Source organism: Cervus canadensis, chromosome 21, assembly GCF_019320065.1.
Source record: "Cervus canadensis isolate Bull #8, Minnesota chromosome 21, ASM1932006v1, whole genome shotgun sequence".
NCBI classification, from domain to species: Eukaryota; Metazoa; Chordata; class Mammalia; order Artiodactyla; family Cervidae; genus Cervus; species Cervus canadensis.
The window spans coordinates 23,134,274-23,152,272 of NC_057406.1; the positions used below are offsets into that span (position 1 = coordinate 23,134,274).

Sequence of the window (17,999 nt, forward strand, 5' to 3'; positions counted from 1 at the left end):
TAAAAGTAAAAAAAAATTTTTAAATAAGAAAGTGTGCATCAGAGAGAGGGAGGTCCATTTAAAACATTATCCACATGGTTTTTGGATCATATAAAAATAAGCAATACATAGAAGAGTGAGGGTAAAGGTAGAATTGATAAGGAGGGGAGGGATCCAGCCCCCAGGAAGGAGAAACTAGCTGTGGGAAGGGGTGGGAGTCCCAAGCCTCAGATTCCAGCCTAAGGAAGAGAAGGCAGCGCCAATGAGTGGAAGTGGTGTCTCTTTAAGACAGGACGGCTGTGAGAGGCCCCATACTTGAGTCAGTAATCATGAGTCTACTGCATAAAAGCTACCCCCAGCTGGACGTCTTCTGTTCTACGTATGAAACCTCAGTTTTTAATAACTCCTCTTCTGGAGATCTACAGAAGTGCCTGGTGTACATGCCGGCCCCAGAACACTTCTTAAATTATTATGTCTGCACAGCAGCGGTGAAAAGCAGCTTGATTGGGGTGAAGAGCAGGAGCCCAGAGAACAGCCATTTCGGAACAAATGATAACTTCAATCAAGGACGCCGGGTATGATGTTAGCCTCATAGCTGAGCCCTTATTGGGGGAACACATGACAAATGTCTTTCGTTTGAAGGGTAAGGCTCTGGGTCCCACTACCTGAGACACACACAGCCTGTTTCACGTGTCCATGTCTCTCTGTGACAAGATTGTGAATTTCAAGAAGTTTATCTCTGGCTTCTTTTCCTGGCTACTCTCTCTGAAAATATATAGCCTGGTTTCCATCCTAGTCAGAGCCACGCTGACATCCTGAAGTCTGTTCTCAGCCAACTGGCCCACAGAGTCTGCAGAAATTGCCTTAAATCAGTGTTTCTCAACGTGTTTGTTTCACAGAATCTGATTCCGCAAATAAAGGGTTTTATGATAAAAATCATTTGGGGAAATGCCAAATTAAATAAAATTAAAGATGTTCCTTCGCTAAAACACCTCTATTTGCGACAACATGGATGGACCTTGAGGGTATTTATGCTAAGTGAAGTTAGAGAAAGATAAATACTGCATGATCTCACTTATATGTGGAATCTGAAAAAAAGAAGAAAAAAAATCTAGCCATAAGTACAAAGAACAGACTGGTAGCTGGTCAAGGAATACAAACTTCCAGTCATAAAAGGAAGTCATGGGAATGTAAGGTAGAGCACGATGACTATGGTTAATAATACTGTGTTACATATTTGAAAGTTGCTAAGAGAGTAGATTTTAAAAGTTCTCATCACAAGAAAAAAAATTTTTGGAACCATGCACGGTGATGGATGTTAACTAGACTCTCTGTGGTGATCACTTCACAATATACACAGATATTGAACTATTATATTGTACATTAGAAACTAGTACAACTATATATGTCAATGACACCTCAGCAAAAAAGACAACTCTGAACTTTCAAATGCTAATATGTGTTCAGAGAATCTCCCCAAGTGAGACACAGTAGACAGCACCCCTTAATCTTATTTATCTGAGAAACCATTTCTCCACAAAGCATCTCAAGGCACAAGTGTCCTGATTCTCATGAACACCTGTGATGAAATGACTCCCAGGAACATTTGTATTGAACTAGGAATTAGATATACTAATAAAAGCCAATATCTACTACTAAGTGCTTACCATGTGCCAGGCACCCTTCTAAGTCCTATACCTATATCAATATATTTAATCCATATAGCAACCCTGTGATACTGACACTATTATTTTTCCCATTTTTCAGATGAGGAAATGGAGGCAGAGAGAAGTTAAGAGATTTGCCCAAGGTTGTAAGTAGCCAAGTTAGTGAGTAGAGACCTGGGAATTGAACCCAGGCAGTCTGGCACCCATGTAAATTAATGCCTAGTAATAGAATTTCAGACACTGTGACCAGCTGACAGTGGGAGAAATCCTAAGAGCAAGCCTCCAATCACAGGAAATCCAAATTTGTGTGCTCATAAATTAGGTTTCACAGGCCTCCCAGTACACCCTGTAGGACACGACTCCTGAATTACACCATCATTCAGTTTCTCCACTTAATTGTGCTATCCCATGCCTGCACACTCTTCCATTAAAACAAAGTCATGCTGCAGACAGCACAGTTACCAATAAAGATGGTAATACACAGGGAAAATCATCTCTTGATTGACCAAAGTGGCAAGAAAATGAAGACGCACGTTTGAGAAACGGCCTCCCCTGTGCTCTGAAAGTATTGATCTCCAGCTCAGAGACCAAAACCAAGTGGCTGTTTCCCTCCTGTGTGTTGCAAAATATCCGATCCCCACCCCCTCCACTTAGCTCAAGAATTGCCAAAGACATGTCCTACCCTCTCCCACTTCCTCTCCTTGTTCAGAAGGATGATCACCAGCTTTGGGTGCATCTGGTAGCCGTCTTCACTGAAGGACAGATTTCTCCCTTCAAAAGTCACATTGATCAGATACCTGTAAAGAGAGAATGAAGAGAAGGTTACATGTATGAAGAAGGTGAGCCAGAATAAGACAGTCAGGAAGACAGAGAAAGGTGGATGGAGACTGGATGTGTACATAGCTCTATAAATATCATGTAAAGCTTGTGCCCCTCGGGCTTCCATTTCATTATCCAATAACTGCCATCCAAGTTTTCACAATATAGGAACAGTAAGAAAAGATAATGTAAAAATTTAACATAAGGGCAATGGGCTTGTGTTTAGTCGGCAGCTAAGAGTGAGCAAATTATTGAGCCTTTTGAATATCCATTTTTTTCATGATTTGACAAAAATGGGGTAATAAAGAACCTACTCTATCAGGTTTGAAGGGCTTAAATGAGATAGCTGACCGGGGGCAGAGTAAACCCTCATTAAGCGTTAATGACTATTATTCAAAAAAGGAGGTGAGTTCAAGGGTGGGGGGTGGTAGAGACAAGACACAGTGGGAATGGGCAAGACAGCTTCCTGCTCAGAGAGGCTGGAGTTTAGGGTCTTTCTCCTCCCAGAGATACACCAATGCTTTCAAACTCTTGCGACAATACTTCCAGCCCATACTTAATGAGTCCAGCAATCAGGGATCTGGTTCTTCCAAATGCATCTGGAAACCAGGGCTACTGAACTTTTATTTGTTTTTGTTGTTGTTCAATCGCCAAGTTGAGTCCAACTGTGCAACCCATGGACTGCAGCAAGCCAGGCTTCCCTGTCCTTCACTATCTCCTGGAGTTTGCTCAAACTCTTGTTCATTGAGTTGGTGATGCTATCCAACCATCTCGTTCTCTGCTGCCATCTTCTCCTTTTGCCTTCAATCTTTCCCAGCATCAGGGTCTTTTCCAATGAGTTGGCTCTTCACATTAAGTGGCCGAAGCATTGGAGCTTCAGTTTCAGCATCAGTCCTTCCAATGAATGTTCGGGGTTGATTTCCTTTGACCTCCTTGCTATCCAAGGGACTCTCAGGCATCTTCTCTAGCACGACAATTTTAAAGCATCAACTCTTCGGCACTCAGCCTTCTTTGTGGTCCAACTCTCACATCCGTACATGACTACTGGAAAAATCATTGCTTTGTTTATACAGACCTTGGTTGGCAAAGTGATGTCTCTTTGCACTTCTATAGTGAACAGAAAATCGCAGGAGTGGGATGGGAGTCCAGGGAGGAGGGAAAGACATTTCACAGAGTGCTTCAGGTTCAGACACGTAAATGAGCAAAAACTCTAATAATGAAAGTCAGACCAATGGAGCTGTCTTTCAACACCTGTACCCCCAGCTCACCCCATTCTCCCTTTCTGGCTGCTCTGACCTGATGAAGTTCCCTCACTGGGAATTCCCACAGGCATGCTCGTTCCCATGGCATCAGTGCAACCGTGCTGATGGTAATTCAGGTCCCTTCACCACCATGGCTCAAGGAGTCAATAATGATTAGCTCCACGTTCACATGACATGCTGCTCTGGAGCCTTGCACCTGATGCTGCAGTGAGACGTATTTCTGTTCAGAAGCAGAATGGGCATCCTGTGATTGTCGGGAGTCTTCTGACAGGCTTCAAAACTTCGAGCAACCATGGTTCCCTACTGCATTGAAGGGGAGGAGAAGGACATGCAGAAGGCGGCCTAAAGGCTCCTCTCGTAAGTCTTCTCATTTAACAAAAACTGTGAGCCTCTTCTTTGATGCTACCAGGTAACATTAGATTAAGCAATTAGATTAATGGTTGCTTAGGGTTGCTAGGATATAGGTCTTTTAGGAAATTCTAAAGATGACTAGGTACTGTGAACCAAATCCTCATGGACCACATTCCTGCTTCTCAAGCTGCCTGGGACTTTTCAACCTGTCATTTCCAGGGCAGATGCAGTCAAAAACAGACCACAAGAGAATAGAGATTCCTAGAGTCTCAAAATTGGAAGAGATCTTCATAATCAATGAGCCCAGTTCCTGCAGTTCATCTTTCCTTTCTATGACATCATAAAACCAGCCCTCTCAGCTCTTCTCGAATACTTCCACTGATGGGGAGCTCATCACTGTATTCCCTGCCCTTGAGGCAGCCACCTCACTGTTGGGCAGTTCTTTTTTTACCTAAAGGTGAAATCTGCTCCCCTTCTACCTCTAGATTCTGGTCTCCTCCTTAGGAGTTATACAGTCCTAGTCTAATGCTTCTTTCACACAGGAGCTCTTCAAGCATTTGAAGATATTCATCATGTATCCCTCACAAAGGGCTTCCCAGGTGGCTCAGTGGTAAGGAATTGGCCTGTCAATGCAGGAGACACAGGTTTGATCCCTGGGTTGGGAAGATCCCGAGAAGGAAAAGGCAACCCACTCCAGTACTCCTGCCTGGGAAATCCCATGGACAGAGGAGTCTGGCGGACTGTAGTCCATGGGGTCGCAGAGTCAGACATGACTTAGTGACTCAACAACAACAACGAATCCCTTATAAAATGAATTTTCGTCTTTGAAGAAACTATGAGCTCATTTGGTTCTATAATTTTAACTTGATAGATAAGGGAACTAACTGAAGCACAAAGAGGTCAAATTATTTGCCCCAGCTAATTGGGAGCGGAAATAACATTTTAAGAGCTATATTATCATATGTGAAACGAATCGCCAGTCCAGGTTCGATGCATGAGACAGGGTGCTCGGGGCTTGTGCACTGGGATGATCCAGAGGGATGGGATGGGGAGGGAGGTGGGAGGGGGGTTCAGGATGGGGAACACATATACACCCGTGGCGGATTCACGTCAATGTATGGCAAAACCACTACAATGCTGTAAAGTAATTAGCCTCCAATTAAAATAAATAAATTTATATCTAAAAAAAAAGAGCTGTTCCCAGTCCCATGTGTCCTCTAGCATCTCGCTCTGATTCTCACACGCCACAGCAGCTTTAATATCCCCGTTCCTGCACCAAGCTACACTGTGCCATGGTGGAACTCCCTCCCTCTACCCCCTTGGCTGTGATCTCTGGACACTTGCAGTTGGTAAATGTGTAACATCCTTGATTCAGCGCAAGGCTCCACACTGTGTCTCTCCACCTGCTGTGCTGCTCCTCCTCTGAGCTCACTGCGGCCTGCTCCCGCCCATCACTAGTGAGAAGATGATATTCGGGTCTCCTGTAGCTTACAACAACTTCAACACTCCAACCTAAGTCCCATGCAGTTCATTTCAGGGAGTACAACTTTAAACTAACAGACCAGAATTTAAGCATCGGACATAATCCATTTGGAAAATAGGTTCTTACTACATTAATATGGCGTTATACTGTAGAGTAATTTCTGGAAGTTTTCAGAGGAGATGTATGAGACTTGCAGAAAAACATTAGTCTTGCCTCTTTTTTGGAAGAACACAAGAGAGGAAGTGGAGAGGGAGAAGGAAGGGGAGAGAGTGAGGGAGAGAGGGAGGGAGGGAGGGGAGGGAAGGGAGGAGAGAGGGAGGGATTAAAGGAAAGGGAAAGAAAGAGAGGAAGAAGGAGGAAGGGACGGGGATGAGATGGAAATTATCTGGCTTGTGAACCCTCCTTTTCACCAAACATGGCTCTGAGTAATTCTGACTTTATCTAAAACACCATTAAGACTATTCCAAAGAAAGTGTCCATTTCAGAAGGCAAGTATAAAAGAGAAGCCCCCAAATCATATAAGCAACAATCAGCATGAATGGAATAAGCATATGGCCTCTCAAGATGACTTCTTTGAAAGGGGATAGCCCTGAATTGAGTGGATAGGTTGGGAAATTCAAACTCCAAGAAAATAAAACCACATTCATGGGTAATTGCTCTGCAGTTAAATTTCTCTTATTGTTCCTGCTCCCGATCCTTTTGATTTTCCTTATATATTTTTCTCTCTCTGGGATGTTCACCTTCTTCCAGCTCTACATGTTCATTTTATTCTGTGTTTATATTTCTCATATATTTTACTTATCAAAAATATTAATAAAATGTTATGACAGTACACAAAATACTCTTCTGCAAAGTATCCTGTAATTATTCATATCCTTCAGCAGTGTAAAGATTTATCATTCACACTGTGTTTTTCTGAGTAATTCCCTGAGACGTGCCAACCTTTAGCTATTAGTGAGGAGCTTGCAAATATACACTTGCCTTGAGCAAGGATGCCCTTAGAATAGTGGAACAGACCAATCCATTCACTGGTAATGAAAAGTGTGAAAAAATAATTGGGAGTGTGGTCACTTCTCAACATGTGACCTTGGCCCTGAACCTGAGTTTTTCCCTCTTTAAAACAGAAACACCAATTTTTTTTTTTTTTTTTTTTTTTTTTTTACCTCTAGTTTATCAGGTTGTGATGATCACCTGAAATAGGGGGTAGAAAAACTAAATAAAATATGACACAAGTATAAGGTTATATAGTAGGAAACATTTAGAAAAAAATAATATACTAGCCTGATTAGAATTATTTAAAGGCAAGGAACTTGCCTTATTTTGGACCTCAGTGAGTAAAAGTGGTACGGTTACATTCACCAAGACTGAACTGTCATTGGAACACTTGGGAGAAATGGCGATTGCCTCCCACATATTTAGGATTAACTAGGTCAAATGGTCATATTAATCAATTCAACTTTCCATAAGACCTGAAAGTACCCAACCACCTTTGCATCTGGCGGCACTTTGTCAATTTTGAATATTAATTAAAACCTCAAAGTGTCCGCATATAATCCTCAGTGAAGGATTAGACTATATTATTAAGAGATGCCACAGCTATTCTGTTTGTCTCTGAAAATGTCATCCTCAAGAATGTAATGAGAAAGCCTAGCTTCAAGTGGCACTCAAATTCAGAAGTTCTGCCCATAAAATCCTAGTCCCTTGGAAGGCCCAACAAGGTTTGGTATATAAAAAAATATTACTTGATTTGTCTCTAGGATGTAGTTTGACCCTTAAGCCAAATGATGGCTTATCTCATAAAGTTCTAATATTGCAACAATCTCAGATTGCTGGGACTAGAGGAAAACTTAAAAACCATCCATTGGGAACTCTCAGTATGGACAGGAGAAAATGGGTCCCCCAATACTACCTGACTTTCCAAGGTGGCTTGCCTGTTCAGGACTGGAGTTCAAGTCTTCTTATTTCAAGCTCAGGGTTCTTTTCATTACATCAGTAAGTAAAGTGAAATCAGTGTCTCAGAGCCTCAGATGGGCCTCTTAGCAGTCTCACATCACCATCATGTGTCCTTGACCATGGAGACCCCTCATACAGACTGTAGAAAATAAAACCAATCACATTTCCGGCTTGTGGAGAAAGTCTTGGATCCCTGTTGGGCTCAGGTCCAACACATTTGCTACCTATGGCCAAAGTCACCCTCCACTGGGTTGAATGGGGTCAAGTTGAGGTAAAAAGTCTGCGTGCCTCTTTGACTTTGACCACGCCACTCAGCGCTCACCCGCTGCAATGATTTAGCAGTACACCATGTGTGGGAGGCGTCCGAGGGCTCTGCCAGAATCTCCCCAGCAAACCACAGTTCTCACTGTGCCCTCCAGATTCTCACGAGGGACTAGTCTTTTTTTGTTTTTTTTAATGAATGTCTTTTAATGTGGTAATAAGAGAGACAAGGCTCACCTCTCAGGCAATCCTCTCATTTTCAGATGAAGCAGATGAAGTCTGGAGGGGTTTGTGTTTTCACCAAGATCAGATGACAGGGTTGGAAAGAGGATCCAGGTGTCCGCACCCCACAACCAGTGATCTTTCTGCTCAACATCATGCCTCAAAAATGTGGAATTATTCTCATTTTTTTGAGGAATCTCCATACTGTCTTCCATAGTGGTTGTATCAATTTACATTGCCACCAACAATGCAAGGAGGGTTCCATTTTCTCTATGCCTTCTCCAGCATTTATTGTTTGTGGATTTTTTGATAGCCATTATGACTGGTGATAGGTGATATCTCATTGTAGCTTTGATCTGCATTTTTCTAATAATGAGCGACACAGCACCTCTTCATGTTTATTAGCCATCTGTATGTCTTCTTTGAAGAAATGCCTGTTTTTGATTTGGTTGCTTTTCTGGTATTGAGTTGTATGAGTTGGATGTGTATTTTGGAAATTAATCCTTTGTCAGTTGTTTAATTTGCTATTATTTTCTCCCATTCTGAGGGCTGTCTTTTCACCTTGTTTATAGTTTCCTTCACTGTGCAAAAGCTTTTAAGTTTAATTAGGTCGCACTTGTTTATTTTTGTTTTTATTTCCATTATCCTAGGAGGCAGGTCATAGAGGATCTTATTATGATTTATGCCATACTGTGTTCTGTCTATGTTTTCCTCTAACAGTTCATAGTTCCTGGTCTTACATTCATGTTTTTAATTCATTTTGAGTTTATCTTTGTGTGTGGTGTTAGAAAGTGTTCTAATTTCATTTTTTTTACACTTAGCTATCCAGTTCTCGCAGCACCACTTATTGAAGAGACTATCTTTTCCCCATTGCATATGTTTGCCTCCTTTGTCAAAGATAAGGTGCCCAAAGGTGCATGACATATTCTGAGGAAACCAAAACTGAAAAAGACACATGTACCCCAATGTTCATTACAGCACTATTTACAATAGCCAGGATATGGAAGCAACTTGGATGTCCATCAACAGATGAATAGATAAACAGTGGTACCTATATACAATGGAGTATTACTCAGCCATAAAAAGGAACACATTTGAGTCAGTTCTAATGAGGTGGATGAACCTAGAGCCTATTTTACAGTTTATACAGAAGTAAGTCAAAGAGAACAACAAATATCATATATTAATGCACATACAAGGAATCTAGATGGAGAGGGAATGGCAACCCATTCCAGTATTCTTGCATGGAGAATTCCATGTACAGAGGAGCCTGGCCAGCTACAGTTCATGGGGTCACATAGAGTCAGACACGACTGGGCAACTAACACACATAGACATGGAATCTAGAAAGAGGGAGATGATGAACCTATTTGCAGGGCAGCAGTGGAGATGCAGACATAGAGAACACACTTGGGGACATGAGTAGAAGGGAGGAAGGAGAGGGTGGGGACGAATGGAGAGAGTAACATGGAAACATATATACGACCATATGTAAAATTGACAGCCAGTAAGAATTTGCTCTATGACTCAGGGAACTCAAACTGGGGCTCTGTAACAACCTAGAAGAGTGGGAAGGGGTGTGAGGTGGGAGGGAGACTCAATAGGGAGGGGACAGATGTATACCTATAGCTGATTCATGTTGATGTATGGCAGAAGCCAACACAATATTATAAAGCAATTATCCTTCCATTAAAAATAAAAAAAATATTAAAAAATGTGGAGTTTTCCATAGCTCTCAATTTCCATTCTCCAGCTATTCAGAGCAAGGTAATAAAGGAGGAAACACAGTTCCAGGGAAGAGACTCAAATTCTTGACCCCTTTGCTTATGATTTTCTAGCTCTGAAAACCTGTAACTTTGTCACTATGTCTTTGGTCTGTCACTTACCTTCTAAAGCATTTAGCTCCTTCATCTATAAAATAGACCATCATCTATAAAATTCAGACTACCTCACTTGCCTGATGTGGGAAGAACACAACTCCTTGAAGTTCTCTATCTTGATGCTTCACCTGATTAATATTGTGGCTATTACACTGCTAAACTCTATCATCTATATGCCAAAACCAACTTTTAATCTGAGAGTCCAGGATTTAAGTCCCCGCCCAGGCACCAAAAGTAAATAAAGAAATAAAATAAATTAAAAAAAATAAATAGCAAAACCACAGGTCTTTCAAAAAGCTTTTTGCTGGTCTCTTTAACAATTACTGTATCATTTGCATTTCCTCCTGAAAACAATAGGAACAATTTTTTTACAAGATTAGAAATAGTAGATGTAATGCAAAGGATGGGCACAATAAAGGACAGAAATGGTATGGAACTAACAGAAGCAGAAGATATTAAGAAGAGGTGGCAAGAATACACAGAAGAAATATACAAAAATGATCCTCATGATCCAGATAACCACGATGGTCTGATCACTCACCTAGAGCCAGATATCCTAGAATGAGAAGTCAAGTGGGCCTTAGGAAGCATCACTATGAACAAAGCTAGTGGAGGTGATGGAATTCCAGCTGAGCTATTTCAAACCCTAAAAGATGATGCTGTGAAAGTGCTGCACTCAGTATGACAGCAAATTTAGAAAATTCAGCAGTGGCCACAGGACTGGAAAAGGTCAGTTTTCATTCCAATCCCAAAGAAAAGCAATGCCAAAGAATGTTCAAATTACTGCACAATTGCACTCGTCTCACATGCTAGCAAGGTAATGTTCAAAATTCTCCAAGCTAGGCTTCAACAATACGTGAACTGTGAACTTCCAGATGTTCAAGCTGAATTTACAAAAGGAGGAACCAGAGATCAAATTGCCAGCATACACTGGATCATCGAAAAAGCAAGACAGTTGCAGAAAAACATTTACTTCTGCATTATTGACTATGTCAAAGCCTTTGACTGTGTGGATCACAACTCAAGACATGGGAATACCAGACCACCTTTCCTGCCTCCTGAGAAATCTGTATGCAGGTCAAGAAGCAACAGTTAGAACTGGACATGGAACAACAGACTGGTTCCAAATTGGGAAAGGAGTACATCAAGGCTGATTATTGTTACCTTGCTTATTTAACTTATATGCAGAGTATATCATGTGAAATGCTGGGTTGGATGAAGCACAAGCTGGAATCAAGACTGCTGAGAGAAATATCAATAACCTCAGATACGCAGATGATACTACCCTTACGGCAGAAAGCGAAAAAAAAAAAAAAAAACAACTAACGAGCCTCTTGATGAAAGTGAAAGAAGAGTGAAAAAGCTGGCTGAAAACTAAACATTCAAAAAACTAAGATCATGGCATCCTGTCCCATCACTTCATGGCAAATAGATGGGGAAACAGTGGAAACAGTGGCTGGCTATTTTTCTTGACTCCAAAATCACTTCAGGTGGTGACTGAAGCCATGAAATTAAAAGATGTTTGCTCCTTGGAAGAAAAGCTATGACCAACCTAGGTACCATAAGAAAAAGCAGAGACATTACTTTGCTGACAATGGTCTGTCTAGTCAAAGCTTTGGTTTTTCCAGTAGTCATGTAAGGATGTGAGAGTTGGACTATAAAGAAAGCTGAGCACCGAAGAATTGATGCTTTTGAACTGTGGTGTTGGAGAAGACTCTTAAGAGTCCTTTGGACTGCAAGGAGATTAAACCAGTTAATCCTAAAGGAAATCAGTCCTGAATATTCATCGGAAGGACTGATGCTGAAGCTGAAGTTCCAATACTTTGACCACTTAATGTGAAGAGCTGACTCATTGGAAAAGACCCTGATGATGGGAAAGATTGAAGGCAGGAGGAGAAGGGGACAACAGAGGATGAGATGGTTGGATGGCATCACCGACTCGATGGACATGAGTTTGAGCAAGCTCCAAGCGTTGATGATGGACAGGGAAGCCTGGCGTGCTGCAGTCCATGGGGTCACAAAGAATTGGACATGACTGACACGACTGAGCAACTGAACTGAACTGAACTGAAAATGTTTAAAAGCTACTTAGTTAGAGACCAGTATTGGGAGACAAAAGTAAATATTTAAAAATCAGATGTTCCTTGTGATGGTTTGGGAATCTAAATAGAAAGTTCTGACTTTTCCTCAACATAAAAATTCATAATAATTAAAATGAATCTAAAATGGCCAACCCAGTATAACGTGGTCATTGTGGCAGACCATGGCCTGGGAACACTTCTCTCTAGGATTTACCAATAGCTTCTTCTGAGATCAGACTCAGAAGAAATAACTCACTAGTAAGATATCCTGCACTCACATGAACAACATAGACAATGCCCCTAAATGCTGGTAGAAAGAAAAATAAGGGGAAATAGGAAAAATAAGCTAATTGGAGAGGAAATGAATGTAGTGTGCACTAAATAAATACTCTATCACCATCACCAACAGCAGCAGCAGCAGGCAGTGTTTGTGGCATATAAAGGCAAGGATGCTGCCATCTGACCACTTCTGTTCAAATCCTAGATCCATTAGTTCCTAGGTTATGTGACAATGTTCTCAAGGCACATGAATTATTTTATTCTGGTCACCAGTGGCGTTCTCTTTGAGGAAAAGGGATGTGAAGAAGTTTTAAAGGTTTCCTTTGAACCACAATGTCAAATATAAAAATACTAAACCATGCTATTGAACAAAATAATTAGAAATACCAGTTTCCCAAGCTGTCAAATGCAGGCCTTTTTTCACCTTTGCAAAATGATACTTAGAACCTCAGGAAAAACTAATTTAAAGAGTAGACTGTAATATTAATTTATAATTACTTGAGGCAAATTAAAAATACTTTGTCTGCCAGTGGATTAAACACTTTCTCTGAAGTGGTGTTTATGCCATTCATTTTATGAACCATTCTTTACAAATCATAAAAGCTTCACGTTTGGGCTAGTCCATAACTCAGTTATTGAAATTCTAAATCTGTAGTGTTAAACTAATGAGATATTAAAGTATCTTGAAGACTAACTGATATACATTTAATATACTCCCTCTATCCTGCTGGTGGTGAAAAGGATTGTGTTTTGGCCTCTTAGCAATCTGGCTGAGGGTAAGTGGTGATGTGTCAACTTCCCAACTATTACAGGGAAAGAGTCTTCTCAGACCCCTCAGCCTGACAATGAGATTTTCTGAGCTCTATTACCCAAATTCTGTTTCACGACTGAATGCCATGAATTAGTTTTATCAAAACAAAAGAAGGGCTTCCCAGGTGGAAGTCCCTGGATCAGGAAAGTCCCCTGGAGGAGGAAATGGCAACCCACCTCAGTATTCTTGCCTGGAGACTGCCATGGACAGAGTAGCCTGGTGGGCTATAGTTCATGGGGTCACAAAGAGTCGGACACGACTGAGCAAATGAGTACACACAAAATGAAAAGAAAAAGAGGGGCACTGTTGACAGTTGATGACAATCTCTGCTCAGATATATAAGAAGGTAGAGAGCATTTCCTCTTCCTCTAGATGTTAACTCAATGAGCTCCAAGAGGTTCTGCCATCAGCTGCCACGGCCTACTGTCTACCTTTCCACCCTCATGTCTGTCTTCTTTCACCAAGCGGGGTCAATATGGCAGGTCATGGCCAGGGGACAGCTCTCCTCTGGACTCTTTCATCTGGGGTCAACCCCAGGAGCTTGATCTCATTATAAAATACCAACACTCAAATGAATGAAAAGTCCTGGACAATGTCTCAAAATGCTTAGTGATGAGGAGTTAGTAGAAAGAACATGGAAGGGAGAAATAATACACCTAAAACTAATATAATGCTGCAAATCAACCACACTTTAATAAAAAGAAAACGAAAAATAGCGATGATAAAAAAAAGGGGAAAACAGAATATGTAAAGTGAAGATGAGAGAAACGCAGTATGTATTGCACACACACACAAACACCCCCAATACCACCAATGTGCAGTGCAGCGTGGTGTGGACAAGCAAGGACTCTGCAGCCAGTTGACCTCTGCTCACGTCCTTGCTCGGCCAGTTCTGAAGCTGCGTGATCTCATGAGCTATTTAATCTCTCTCTGCCTCAGTTTGCTCACTATAAAAATATGAATAATACTAGTACTTACCTCACAGGACTGTTGTGAGAATATATGCACCTGTACATAATGAGCCTTTAGTTTTAGCTGCTTCTGGTGTCATTATTATGATTACCTTTAAAACAGTATTGCCTGGACACCAGAGAATGTTAGACTTTGCAGGGCCTTCTGGATCACAGTCTGATCTTCCATATTTAAAGCTTAACAGAAGATATTGCCTGGGTAGATGTTGCCACTTTTTGGCAGGATAAGTTCAGAGTCTGGTCTCCCAGTATCTGGATCTCTTCTTTTTCCATTAACAGCACATTCATCCCATCCCCACAATATCCCAGCCGTTCAGGCTTGGGGATGTCTGTTGTCTCTCCTGTGATTGGTTATCCCTGTGAGGTATTTTGCAGTGGGGAATCATTCAATTGTACGACTTCAATGTAAAGTTTGTTTTCTGAGGAAGGCAAAAGATGAGCTCATATCTCCATAATTTTAGTCTAGAATAAATGACTCCTTGAAATGACCCCCCATTATGACCTTCCAGAGCCCTGATTGGAACACTATGTAATTCTCTTTAAAATTCCCTTTGGCGGGGCACACTTCTGCTTGTGGGTTGCTTAGGAACTGGCGATGCCAATTAATCAAGAGTGCTGGACACCAAAGCTTAGGGAACTGTGCACAGAACTTGAGATGGGAAAGGAATTCCTCCTGGTATTCATGTCCACAGCCCTTTATCACCTCTGCGATGGCTGAGGAGAGTGAAGGTGTGAGGGGAAACCCAGAGTCATCAGAGGCACTGAGAAAGGTGACCGTCCCCGCGGGAAGGAATCGAGGAACTCTCCTGGATTCATTTTAAGCTCATGTTTTCACGTTGCAAGAAAGTTAATATCACTTTCTTTTTCCAAAGCCCTGAATAAAATCCCTCTTCTCGTCCCTAGACGATGTGCTCAATATATGGGAATACAGCCCAGCGTGGGCCATCAGAACTAAGCAGTGAACCTTCCCAGAGAAAATGCCAAGGCAGATCAAAGGGTAGCTGATCACTGGGTCCTCGGTATTTCTTCTTTATGCCTACTAATATTTTTCAGGTATTGCAACTTTATGCCTACTAATATTTTGCTGACATCCATTCTAGCTCATGAGCAGGCAGACCTATTCAGGGGTTATGCCAAAATCAGTGAAACAATGACTGGCAAAGATTTCTCTAGGACATCCAGCTCTGATCAGAAGCCTTTTCCTTCCTGTGAACCATTCAGACTTAATTGAAAGCAACTCTGGTCACATACACCCAAAAAGAAGTCTCTGGCCACAAATCCAAAGTGACCTGGGCATGAAAGTGAGGGGATAAGGAGGCTTTTCTCTTCCTTTTGACCTTTCTCCATTTTCTCAGTTTGCTTTTCCATGGGAGCCCCTTTCTACCCTCTCCTCTACCTGAGATGGCCAACAAGACCAACAGACTGGCAATTCCTCCATTCATGAAGCACCTAGCCACTCTGTAGCTCTGATGCGCTTAATTCCACAGCTCCCTGCAACAGCTCTACTGAAGGGAAGAAGAAGAGGTAAACAAAGGAATTAGTGAGATGACTCTAGTTACAGGGACTGGGAATGAAGGTTATGAGCAACTGTCTTGTCATCCAGGGAAAAAGGGGGTTATGACTTAAGTCTTTCAGTAGCAGTCGGTACAGATCTTTAAGTAGAGATTTCTAGAAGCAATTACACTGAATGGAAGGAAGAGAGTGGTCAAAAGAAGCAAGACATTCCAGGGGCAGGAGATGGTTTCCGACAGACAGAGGACTCAGGATACCTGGGTGAAGATGATGTCTTTCAGGGAGATGGGTGTCTCAGAATTTCGTCATGCTACAGATGCAAGGCAGAGGGTGGGGGAGGCTGTGGCCTCGTTCCAGAGCACACCTCCATCTTCAGAAGATGCAGTCATGGACCGCCTGTCCCAAGGATAATGCCCATTCACATTGGAAGTGAAGCGATTTACTGAGTCTATGGTCCAAGGAAAGACCAGGGGAATGGAAGACATACACGTCCCAGACGCAACATGGAACAAAACATGGGCATGAAGAAAGTGAACTGTTGGGAGTTAGCGACAAAGAGTTTGTTGATGTGGCTCCTATAGCATGGTCTGCAAAAGAGCTTTCTTTGACTTCCGGGCAGCAGGAGGACCCACCTCTTAAAGTCTGGTTGAGTTTGAAGGTACCGGAAATGTACGCCTGTCAGTATTAAAAGGGATACGAGGGACCTGAAAACAGTAAGATGAAATGTATATCTTGTCAAGGAGAAAACATCAAGATAGAAACTATAATGCAAAAGTGCTGATCCAAGGTTATCAGTCAAACACAGCCTGTGTTTCTAGAGCTTCCATAAGTGCTGCTCTGAAGCACAGTCCTTCATAGCACAGTTTCTAGATCAGGTTAGAGCAGAGAGGTCAGGGGAAGATCAAGTTTGTTTATTTATTTAACTATTTTTAGATAGGTACTTAGTTAGAGACATTCATTGATCCATTCCAATAACTCTAACGTGGCTTGACCCTTGAGTCAGAATTTGAAGCAAGGTCAGGGCAAGAGTTTATTTAAATCCAACCCCATTTCCCTCTTTCCTGGTCCTCAAGAGGACAGCGCACATGAACCCCAACCGCATCTTCACAGGGAAGCTGAAAGAAACATGTAATCATCTCGCCCTGCTGTACATGTGGGGGCTAGAACGCGGCTGTTCCTTCTTTGTCAGGGGATCCTAGCTCTTTCTCTCCCTCTGTAGGTTGATGTTTCCATGGAAACATACTCTTTAATGCTTCTGAAATTACTGTGCAGTTATAATATTAACTCCTTCTCGGCCAGGGGAGGTCACAAAGAGATCTGTTTTCCAAAGTAATGGAATTCCAAAGTAATTCCATTTTCTACCTCTTTTCCCTACAAACTTAAAAAAAAAAAGTAATTGACACCTGATGCCCCGACTTCCTTACCAGCCCTCTCTCCTTAACCTTTGCAGTGTAGGCTTTTGCCTCTATCGCTCTACAGAAACTGTTCTTATGAGGTCATCAATAACCAAAACATAATCAGTAGCTCTTGCTTCATCATCATTCTGCCTGACATTATACAACTAACAGATGACACTCCCACATTTCCAGCACTCTCCTTTCCTTTGTTTATTTGTGGATTAAAGTAGGATAATTTCTTGGTTCTCCCTATACTTTAAGAACCAGTTCTCTCTCCTTTTCTTGTCCATTTTTGCTGGGAAATTCCTAACGTCGGGGCACTCAAGACTCAGGTTTTCACCACTGCTCTCTCTCGAAGACACATTCATAGCCAAGTATCAACCATCACCACCTCAATACCAAGGCCTCCAAAATCTCCATCGGAGCTCCCATCTCTTTTCTGACCTTCATTCAGTTCTATATTCCTGGTGGGATCATTCTACCTGAGTGCTCAGTTATCAGGTCAGACTTAACGCGGTCAAGGCCCGGCCAGGTTCCCCTGCCTTCTGGCAATGAGACCACCGCTCTTAGGGGTTAACAGTCTGCCACAGCTCTGGCTCCTCCCTCTCTGTTGGGCTTTCATCTTTACAACACAAGGGCAGAGATCAGGCTGGCTGCTCTTATGAGCTGCTTTCTCAGAACCAGTCAAATCAGCTAAATCACCAGCTGGAGTTTACCATTATGTACAAAATAAGCTGATGGATATTTTTTTTCCCCCTCTTTTCAGATTTTTGTCTCCCCAAGGTAAATGAATCTCATGGCTTTCTAGCTTATAAGTGAAATTGCTTAGAAGTCATATTTCTGCTCTGGTCACTCAATTAAAAAATAAAAATAAAACCTTTAGCAAATGCTACCATTTTTTGAGCACATGCCAAACTCTGTCCTGGATGTTTTGTATTATATGATATGGCCACAGCAATGCTATAAAATGATAGATCATGTTATAATGAAAACCCAAGGTTGGTGCCACCGGGAGTTGACCCCATTCAATTCTGAGTGGCTCTAAAACCCATGTTCCTGCCACTGTTCCTC

At 41.9% G+C, this 17,999-nt stretch overlaps 1 protein-coding gene across 1 annotated transcript in view; it reads right to left on the reverse strand.

Moving 5' to 3' along the window:
* Positions 1-17,999, reverse strand: part of GRIN2B (glutamate ionotropic receptor NMDA type subunit 2B) — a 482,648-nt gene that overhangs the window by 128,457 nt on the left and 336,192 nt on the right. Inside the window, exon 6 of the mRNA XM_043441483.1 lies at positions 2,329-2,443. Within this exon, the coding sequence (XP_043297418.1) occupies positions 2,329-2,443 (115 nt within the window). The remainder of the gene's footprint in view (positions 1-2,328; positions 2,444-17,999) is intronic.